This window comes from Vicia villosa, linkage group LG3, assembly GCF_029867415.1.
Source record: "Vicia villosa cultivar HV-30 ecotype Madison, WI linkage group LG3, Vvil1.0, whole genome shotgun sequence".
In the NCBI taxonomy this organism is placed as follows: domain Eukaryota; kingdom Viridiplantae; phylum Streptophyta; class Magnoliopsida; order Fabales; family Fabaceae; genus Vicia; species Vicia villosa.
Genome location: NC_081182.1, coordinates 69,609,588 through 69,619,942, shown reverse-complemented (window position 1 = coordinate 69,619,942; position 10,355 = coordinate 69,609,588). Strand labels below are relative to the sequence as shown.

General features: G+C 33.9%; 1 protein-coding gene across 1 annotated transcript; it reads right to left on the bottom strand.

Annotated features, from left to right (window-relative positions):
* Nucleotides 1-6,391: 6,391 nt before the first annotated feature.
* On the bottom strand, nucleotides 6,392-9,838 carry LOC131656053 (protein SIEVE ELEMENT OCCLUSION B-like). Its single transcript, XM_058925839.1, has 7 exons — nucleotides 9,580-9,838; nucleotides 9,375-9,473; nucleotides 8,474-8,922; nucleotides 8,144-8,253; nucleotides 7,920-8,062; nucleotides 7,361-7,840; nucleotides 6,392-7,225 (listed from the first exon to the last, which is right to left on the bottom strand). The coding sequence occupies exons 1-7, from the start codon at nucleotides 9,799-9,801 to the stop codon at nucleotides 6,608-6,610; spliced, it is 2,121 nt and encodes a 706-aa protein (XP_058781822.1). The 5' UTR covers nucleotides 9,802-9,838; the 3' UTR covers nucleotides 6,392-6,607.
* Nucleotides 9,839-10,355: the final 517 nt, after the last annotated feature.

Sequence of the window (10,355 nt, the reverse complement as noted above, 5' to 3'; positions counted from 1 at the left end):
AATCTCTTTCAATTTTTTTTTTTGAATATGATATATTGACGAAGAAAAAAATCTACAAAATGGGAGGGAACTATATCAAAACCTATTAAGAGGAGAATTTTAAAAATGACATTTCAAGTCTATTTTTTTACAAAATCTTGCCTAATGTCTAAAGGAATGACATCAAAGAAAAAAAAAGGTAATGGAGCTAGCTGTGAGGTTTATATTAACAAAAACATCTGCATAAATATTGCCTTCTCTATAAATATATGAAATAAAAAAAATTCATATTTGCGATAATAAGCAAGGAGTCGTTGCAAAGTTTCCTTAGATACCGAGGAATTATGGAGGAGTTAGCAAGAGCCTAGACTACAAGAAGGGAGTATGTTTCAATATAAAGATTGAGCCAAGACTTCTCATAGGCAATATGGACTTCTCTAGTGACAGCACAAATCTCTTTCACTAACATGCATCAATATCAAATGTCATAGTTTGATTTTATTATGAAAGTTTTTACTTGAATCAATACAAGTAGAATAATCCATAATATATAAATAGTGTATTCTAGACTCTTTAGGAGTTTCCAATGCACCAACTAAAATTTCAACATTTCAATTCAAGTGCAATAGCCTACATCATCAAACATGTTTAACAACATCAAATTTCTTTTAAGTTCGGAAACATACCTTACATTGTGTAAAAGAAACATACGATTGTGAACCATCTGGATCCAAACCGTCTTATTACCATGAACCTTGTATGTCTTATTGTTATCAAGTCGAACAACTCCACATTCTTTTGTATAAAGTCTCATAATAATCCTTCTTAGACACTTGAGATAAGAGCATCCGGAGTCATTGACTCAACTTTTTTATGTTTTCGAACGTGTCACCACTAGTGCACAAACACTCCTATAATATTTTTTTATTTAAGGAATCCATAGTCTGAACATAATTATCATTGCTCCCCTTCTTGAAACAATCCTTTTTAAATTAGTCGACTTTATGACAAGTGAAGCATTTATACTTATACTAGTCAAACTCTTTAGACTTGGACTTGAAATTAGACCTATATTTATTTTCATTTTGGTTTCCTCTACTATCACTCCTCCCTCTCAAAATGTTCTAGCCTTCATCTGTGTCGTCAACCGTCAACTCTTATATATTGGTTAACTCTTGGTCCTTATTGAAATCGCATAAGCATAATATTAGTTAATTTCTATTGTGACGTCTTGTCTTAGTTAAATTTATCGTACAATAGAGTTCGCCGTAAAACCCCTAACTCACACTATGTCAAAATGGTCTTTTTCATGCATAAATTATAAGTTTGACTGAGTCAACCTTAAATTAATCAATTCAAGGAAGTTGGTGAATCGAATCAACTAATTTTGGTCTCATGAATCAATTCAAGACTTTATATGAATCAACTCAAATGATTTTTTTCCATTTATCCTTTTGGTCATGGGAGATGTGATATTAATGTTAAGTCATGAATCGATTAATGTTAGGTACTTGGTTTGGGCCTAAGCCCAGCAAATGTGTCATATAGAGGAATGAGTTCTATTTGCTGACGTGACTAGTTGGTTAGAGGGGAATGATAGTTATATAAAGGATAGGGAGGGAGAATAGATAGAGAATTATTCACTTAGGAACCGTGATGGTTTGGTCAGAGAGATAATTGTCTCTTCTCTGAGGAGCTTTGCTATGGGATTGCAGGGGTCTATCTTCTGCAATAGTTAATGTTTTTCCATTAATAATATAATTTCTTTTCCACTTGAATTTAGGTTTCTATCAAATTGGTCCGACCTGCCAGATTTCGAGACGAAGCCAGTGAATTAATAAAACCATCAGAAACTACTAGATAATTGTTGGAAACTGTTAAAAACTCCCGGAAACTGTCAGATAACTGCTGGAAACTGCCATATAACTGCTCGAAATTGTCGTATAACTACCCGAAATTGCCAAAAACTTCCGTATAACTGCTGAAAATTGTCGGATAACTACACGGAAAACCAACGATTTAGGACGTTTGTACTATGAAGAGGGAATTACCAGATTTTATAGGGACAGATCCTATTGGTTGGATCTCTGCAGTTGAAAAGTTCTTTGAGAAGAACAAAATTCATTCTGATGATAAGTTGCAGTGGACATTCATGAGCATGGAAGATGAAGGAGCAATGCTATGGTTTTATTATTGGTGTGAAGAGAATCCAGATGCTGACTGGAATTCATTTTCTATGGCTATGATCAGAGAATTTGGAGCACAAATGGTTCCAAATCAAGAATCAAAGTCGAAACTGTGGAAGATGACAAAAACACACGATGAATCAATGCTAGAGGAGATGAACTTCAGTGTTGAACGAGAAGCAAAAGATTATACAAAAGCTGAATCTGACTCCAAAGAGATTGTTGATACAATGATATAACCTAATTACCGAAAACAAGGCACAAAAGCAATGTTTAACGGACGAATGAATGAGATACAAAGAAGAAAGGGGCAGGCGTTTGTTATTGGGACACCTCCGCAGTCGGAATCATCAGACGCCGACCTTCATGTGGTGACTAACGAGATTCAAATTATCCAAGCGGTTGTCGTCAAACTCCGACCCCCACCAGAACCGCCAAACGTGGATTCGCATTCACGGATCCCTTCAAGTTTTGATCTGGAAGGAAGGAAAGAAGTGCTTCATGGGTTGCTAAACTTTGTATTTGACAGAGGCAAGTTTTTATGTCGAGGAAAGATTTGGCAGAAAGAGATGCAATATCTCAGCCTTGAGGTCATTAGACACCCTTGATTTAAATCATTTAAGTAATTTTTCACCGATTTTGTGTTATTTCTCAATCACATATATAAGGATTTATTTTATTTTATTTCAAAAACACATATCAAATCATTAGAGTGATTACTAGAAAATACTTCATCTGTCATTAAACAAAACCTTCATCTTGTGTATGAAGATCATTCAACCTTGTTAGTATGTGATGATTATTTTATGAGAAAACCATTTAGATCGCTAATGTGTATTAAAGTGTTTTGTTTCTAGTTTTTGGATATATTTGTGGAATTCGTGATTTAAATTTTCATTAAATAAAACTATTAGTTTTCTCTATATGAACTGGAGTTTCTTGATTTTATCAACCTTGTGAAGAACAAGCTTAAGTCTAACAAGAAGATTGTGTGTAAATGGATTCAAGTGTGAAGATTGGAGATTCTCAATGGTTGAAGATTGCGTAATCAAGATTTTAGTTGTGGTTAGTTGTGTTACAGACAAATAATAATCAAGGAAAAAGATAAGATTAGCTAGCATTGAGCAAACTATCAAAATTGTTTTTCTTATTTTTGTGTAACAAAACCCTGTATCGAAACCAAATATAATGGAAAAACAATTTTCGATGGTATCGGAGACTAGATTAGGTACATGTGAGGATGAAGCACAAAACTAGTATAAACATTGGTGCAATAATCTCTCTCTCTCTCTCTCTCTCGATCGATCGATCGATCGAGAAGAATTGTATGATTTAGAATTTCCTTATTCACATATTAATTTGTTATTATCTCTATCCTTTTTGGTGTTTGATTCTTGATGTTCAAAAATTTCAATTGCGTAAACTATTTTAATACGATTTTCACAATTAAAACTTTCGCATAGTAACTTTATTTTTGAAAATAAATCAAAGGGAATTTTGTCTATTCAAACCTCTTTTATACACAAAGAACATCATATTCAATCAACAATTGGCATCAGTGCATCTCTTTTGATAAAGCTTAACAACCTCAAAATTTATTGAATATGGAAAAAAAAATTGATCCAAAGGGAGCGCATAATAGAGCCCTCATTTTCATTGGTGAAAATTATGCATATTGAAAAGATTGCATGTGTGTGCACCTTATATTTGTGGATTTACAATTACGGGTTTCCATATAATAAGGACCTTCTGCCCTCAAAAGGTCGATGACGTATTAGTTAAAAGACACTAAAGAAATGAGATGATAACGAGATTAAAAGGAGTTTTACGATTTAAAAGCGGGAAATATACTCATCTATTCATTGAGTGTGAATGTATGTTTCTCATTATCACATTGTAAGATGGCTAAAACAATGTGGGCGCTCTTCAAGTTCTCCAAGGAGGAACTGAAGACGTCAAGAAATTTAAAATTAACCCGTTAATAGAATAGTACAAATTATAGAATATATGGCCTCCATGCAAGTGAGATTTTTGCACATAATCAACAAATTATAGAACTTTGACAAAACTATATCTTATCGGAATTGTAATAATAACATTATGAGGTCTATATTCTAGAAGTGGAAGCCTAAAGTAACTTCTATAAAATAATATCATGGTCTAAAGTCGCTCACATGTCAACACTCTTCGAAAAGCTCATTGAACATGAGCATGAACTGAAAAGGCTTGAAGTGATTGAAAACATTTCAAAACAGATGGATAAGAATACAGATGAGAAGAAAAACATTTCCTTGAACACCTCAACTTCCAGGCTTAAGTCGAGGATGGTGAAATGACACGATTGATTACTCTTTAAAAGATGAAGAGAAGGGATTATTCATCAGATGCTACATAAATACATGAGGAAGAATGGTCTTAAACATTTTGATAGGAACTTAATGAGCTTTATAAAAATCAAACCATCCAAAGAAGTGGAATGGTGACAATAAGAAAGAAAAGCAAGTAACATATATTATGAGTATCGTAAACCCGAATACTTCAAAAGTGATTGTCCAAGATTGCTAAAGTGCAAAGGCAAGCAAATGTTCTATAAGACGAAGAGCAAAAACTCCAAGGGTCGTAGAGTGTACATCGCTTGAGAAGAAGATGGAGATTCCTCTTTTTCTGACAATAATTCAGATGAAGATGAGACTGATCATCTATGTTTGGTGATGTGTCACAAAAACTAATATTTTAAGGTAAGTGATTCAAGCTCATGTTTCATATCTTCTTATAATAAATTGTCAAATACTTTTCACAAAATGCATGCCGAGGCTTTAAGTGCTTTTGAGAAAATCTCCCTCCAATTTTTTTTTTTAAAACTTGAGGAAGAAGTCTTAAAACTTAAGGGTGTTATTGAGTACTTGAAAGCATGAATATGTCACTTATGGAGACAATAATCAAAGTAAAATTTTAGGTGAATGTATTATGGAAAAATCTCTCCATAATCACCATAGATGGTGTTCTATTAGTCAAAGGGCTTAATCATAACCTCCTAAGCATTAGCCACTTATGTGACAAATAGTATACTATAATTTTGGACGCCCTACATTTCCTAATTTAACATACAGATAATAAGGAGAGAGTGTTTAAGGGTTATGTAGAGTTGATATTGTCTATATTGTGAACATTGATGATGTATCAAATAGTGGTATCAAATGTTTAGTCACCTAGTGTGAAGACTTGTGGTTATGGCATAGACGGTTAGGTCTTGTTCATTTTAATTTAATTAATAAGATAGCATCTAAGAATTTAGTAATTTCTCTACCTAAAATAAATTTTTCAAAAGAGAAGCTATGTGATGCATGCCAAATGAAAAAGCAAACAATAACGTCTTTTAAACCGAAAAATTATGTTACCACGTCAAAACCTCTTGAGTTTCTCCATCTAGATCTCTTTGATCCCTCAAGCACTAAAAGTCTAGGAGACAATTATCATGATGTCGTAATAGTAGATGATTTAACTAGATTCACTTGAACTTTATTCTTAGGTCACAAGGAAGAAACTTTTTAAACTTTTGTTAAATTTTCTAAGTTTGTCCAAAACTAATTTATTTTGAAAATAACCACTTTAAGAAGTTATCATGGTGGTGAATTTGTTAATCACCATTTAGAAAACTGTTGTGACAAAAACGGTATAACTATCACAACTTTTCATTTCCGTATTCCATAATAAAATGGTGTTGTAGAGCATAAAAATCGTGTTTAACACCGCATGTCTCGTCTTATACATGAGTCTACCGATACCAAAAATAATTAACACGAACTATGATAAATAAGATGAGTCTACGGTCTACCGATACACTTTTAGGCGGATGTGATTAACACCGCATGTCTCATCTTATGCATGATGGTGAGTCATTAGATCTATCCTATAGAAAATCCCATATGAATTTTGATTTGATAAGAACTTACAATCTCGCTACCCTAAAATTGCTAAATTGAATCCTTAGAAATCACAAAAGCTCAGCCGTTAAATTCTTTCACATGGTTAGATTTTCCAACTTAGCCAATTTACATCTCTTCTACCTCATCTATTTGAACCTCCACCAAAAAGTGTTCAGTATTTTCTGAATGTCTTCTTCAATAAAGTTATAAAGCAAAAAAACACAAGCAATAAGTTAGAATGACTTGCATAAATAATTTAATCAAGACTTTTCTACAACACAAAATGAATTACAACAATATTTATTTTAATATAAATAGTTCTACAAAACACACTTTATTAGCAAACTGAAACAAGTTATGCTTCTAACACCTTAATAGCTTACCAGCTAGTAAAAACATAAACATAAATCACAACCTTACATAAACAACACTACATTATCACCCTATAACAAAACATAAACAACTTTCAAACCAATATTATTCATACATAATAATGTCATATGAAATTTGCTTCTGTCACTCCACACAACAACGATACATGAAATATTTCTCCATTTGCCGACCACATTCCGCGCAAACAACTTTCTGCGGTATTCCACCAGTGCTTCCAGGAAGAATAAGCCGATTACAATGATGCGGCTGTTGAATTTCCTTAATATAATCATTCAATGCAGGAACCCAACCGTCTTGTTCAATATTATGTTTCCATTTATCGAAATCTCTCAAACTTGTTAAAGCAGTATCACCTTTAGCTCTTGCCATTTCAGATGGTCCTCTACAGAATATCGCCCACCCTCGATCGCTGCCATCGAAGCTAAGTACTGTCATAACTTCGCTCATAATCTTGTCGTTTTCAACTGTCTTTCCGTGTTGTAGTTTTGAGTATAACATGCTCTCGAGTCTTGCCCAGAAGAACCAAATCGATGTCACGTTTGGGAAAAAGTAACTGAATCTTTTTGAGTTAAACGTGGTTATCATTCTCTGCATTCGCTCTTTTGCATTGCTTTTTCCTACGTAAACCATCTCTAAATCGAAGTTGCTTGTTCTTGCTAGGTTCATCGCTGTTTTTGTGAATGTTTCTATCCACTCGAGATCTTCTCCTCCATATAGACATATGATTTTTCCTTCTGTCATCTGCAACAATGACAAGAAAAAATTCTGTTCAAAACTAAATGCATAAAAAAATGCAATTGATCACGAAGTTCGGCCAATTGTGCTTATGTTTCTGACTATGCGCGATCAAAATAAACTAGCGCTAAAATTACGTACCCAGTCTAAAACTGCGGGATCAATGCCATCAACAAGAAGTTCAAGGCTCCAAATCTCTTGCTTCCACAAGGATTCTTCTTTCTCACTAGTGAAAGGGAAGGCCAAATTTCCCCAAATCCATATCATATGAAGAGCATTTTGGGAGGACAATCTACCTTGTGGATCAAGGGCTACTAGAATAGCTCTCTTTGTGTAATGCCACACTTCTTTGATATACTTAATCACCGATGGTTCGATAATGAAAGGGTCGCGAACACTATACCATGGCATCGATGATTGAAGATACTCAAACTTTTGCTTATTCACTTCATTCCATGTTGCTTTGTCCACAACTGGAATCCATACCATCTCATAGTATGTCTCGCCCCTCGATCTTGCATCTTTGTACAAGTTATCGAGTATCATTATCTCTTCTTGCGAAATGTCAAGATCCGATATGAGAAGTAGCACATGTTTCCTCCTTAGTACCTCAAGACTAACCTGTTTATCATGTTGTAGAATAACTAAGTTTCACACACAAAATGGACTAGTTAATTGTTAATGTAATCGAAAAACAAACCCTTAGTTTTGAAGTTCCATCGATAAGTGGAGGGATATCATCCTTTGCATAAATCAGTGCTCTCATGATTTTCATGTTGTCTACATGAACCGTCTCAAAAAGACGTATCAGATTGTGAAATGCCTCAATATGCCTCTTTTCATCTGTACCATAGTAACGACTCGAAGTAAGAACAATATCCAAATTTATTAAGTTTCGAATTATGTTTTCGACAATGTGCTTACCTATATATTGATAGCAAATAGCAAGTTGGTTTTTGAGGTGCTCGAATATACTAGCGACTTTGTGAGCCAAACTCGATAATTCCCATGCCTCTGAAGCTGAAGACATGGCTCTGCAAAAAAAAAAAGGTCATAGTCATTCAACACAAGATTTGTTAGCACTAGGAGAATTCGAATCTGAAACCCTGAGAGAAGCACACTCTCAGGACTCAAGACTTCACCACCTGGCCATCCTTGGGGTTTCACCATCTTAGTTACCATTTTTCAAAAATGATTAAGTAAATTCAAGGAATGAAAATATATCATTTTTATATCATATGGTAATTAACTTACTCATTTCTCATCCCTATGAGACTTGCAATTTGTGAAGCACAGGCCACAATACTTCTAATGACCCAATATGTAGCAATAGGAATATGAGCACTTGCAACAGACATAGGAGGAACATCTTCTGAGATATATTCAGAAGGTAACTCCTTGAATTCAACAATGCACATTGAGACATCAAGTGCAGCCTTCACAAGCTTATTGAGTGCATCAAATTGTGGTCTCAATGAAACAGAATTCTCTACAATGTCAGGTAGTTGTTTAAGGAGAGCGACAGATTTGGCAAGTGTGTTTGAAGCACTTGATTGAGCAACAAGCCAAAACTCTCCAAAAATAACAGCAAATGCTGCTAAGGCTAACACAACTTTTGCATGCCATGAATAGCTTGACAGGTAATTCAGTAGCACCATTGTTGATGCATGTGCATCTCCACCTCCTGAGCATTTGCATGATAACTGCATACATAAATTTACTATTGATTATTTCTTCTTCATAAGTAATTGTAACACTAAAAGCAAAATAAAGCTCAGAACAATCTTAAATTTTCAGAGGCTCTAGCTAGGTTTATTACGGTTTAACGGTAGAAAAATAAATATGGGCCCTGTTTTGTTATAGATTAACAATAACAAATATTTTATGTGTCCTTTTTAGCCAATGTTTAATCGTGAAAGTTTTTTTAGCCCTGTGCAATAGTCCGCTTTGCATAGTCCCGTGCAATAGTCCATCTTGCATGTACTGAAAGACTGCCCTCATAAAGCTAAATGTGTTTTCTTCTACTCCTTTTTCAAAATTGACATATTTGTGAGTTATTAAGGAAACATCATTTTATCTTAGAAAACAGTAATAAATATTAAAAAAAACAATGAACTTTCATAAAGGTCAAAAGATTTCATAATATAACAACAACCTCACAGGAAATTTTGTTAATGATAAAAGCCAGTGCATCAAGCATATCAAATTCAGCCAAAGCAACAGCAGTTTCCAATGTCTCTTGCTCTTTTTTCACCTGTCACATCAACCATATACAAACCATAATAACAGTTTAGAACAAATGTCACATGCAAGTGGTTAAAAAAACATGTTATGTGCATGCATTTTAATGTACTAGTTACATGTTCATGACCCTCGACGCTTCGAGCGATGATCTGAATCAAGATTTCATCAACAATTTGAATAAGCGGTTTAACATCGATTTCGCGGCCATCGGGTGCATGAGTGGACTGAACTTGTTTCATCATGGCACTATCATCAGAAGTAGAGAACATGCGTCTCTCCTTCTTGAGCTGCATTTTGTTAGGAGCAGCTTGTAACTGGCGAAGGTTACTACTAGCCATGTTGTTGAAAAAGAAGAAACAGAAAACAAGAGGGAAATTAGTGTTTGGTGTGAGTATAATTGGTTTCAATAATAGAGTTTATATAATGAAAGGAAGTGGAATAAAGGGTTATTGCACCAGTACCTTGCTTGTAAGAGGGTGTTAAAAAAGAAGCTAAAGTGAAAATCCTGTTATTTAGGATAAGACGGAATGAATAAGGCTTAGGAATTAGATATAATCATATAAAGTATGTTATAGCATAAAGTCATAAACCAATGTTTTATGTTAAAATAAGAAGTGAGATTCTATTATTTTAAGGAGTACTTTTTTTTTTCAAACTTTTAATGTATCTATAAATATGTTATAGGATAAAACCAATGTTTTATGCTAAAATAAGAAGTGAAATTCTACCTGCCATGGATATTTTTGTTTTGAAGAAGTCCTACCATAGATATATTACTATTCTTCAAATTTAAAGCTTATGAGTTACATGAGGAAAAAGAAAAGTAGGATGTGATAACTTATTCTTATAGTATAGGTATTCTTATAGTATAGTATAATATAGTATAGTATAG

What these genes read in the sequence shown, in the direction of transcription:
- LOC131656053 (XM_058925839.1), bottom strand. Translation starts at nt 9,801, where the DNA reads ATGGCTAGTAGTAACCTTCGCCAGTTACAAGCTGCTCCTAACAAAATG. An exon ending in TATTTGCTATCAATATATAG is followed by an intron (nt 8,063 to 8,143) that starts GTAAGCACATTG and finishes ACTATGGTACAG; the next exon opens with ATGAAAAGAGGCATATTGAG. An exon ending in ATCCCGCAGTTTTAGACTGG is followed by an intron (nt 7,226 to 7,360) that starts GTACGTAATTTT and finishes TCATTGTTGCAG; the next exon opens with ATGACAGAAGGAAAAATCAT.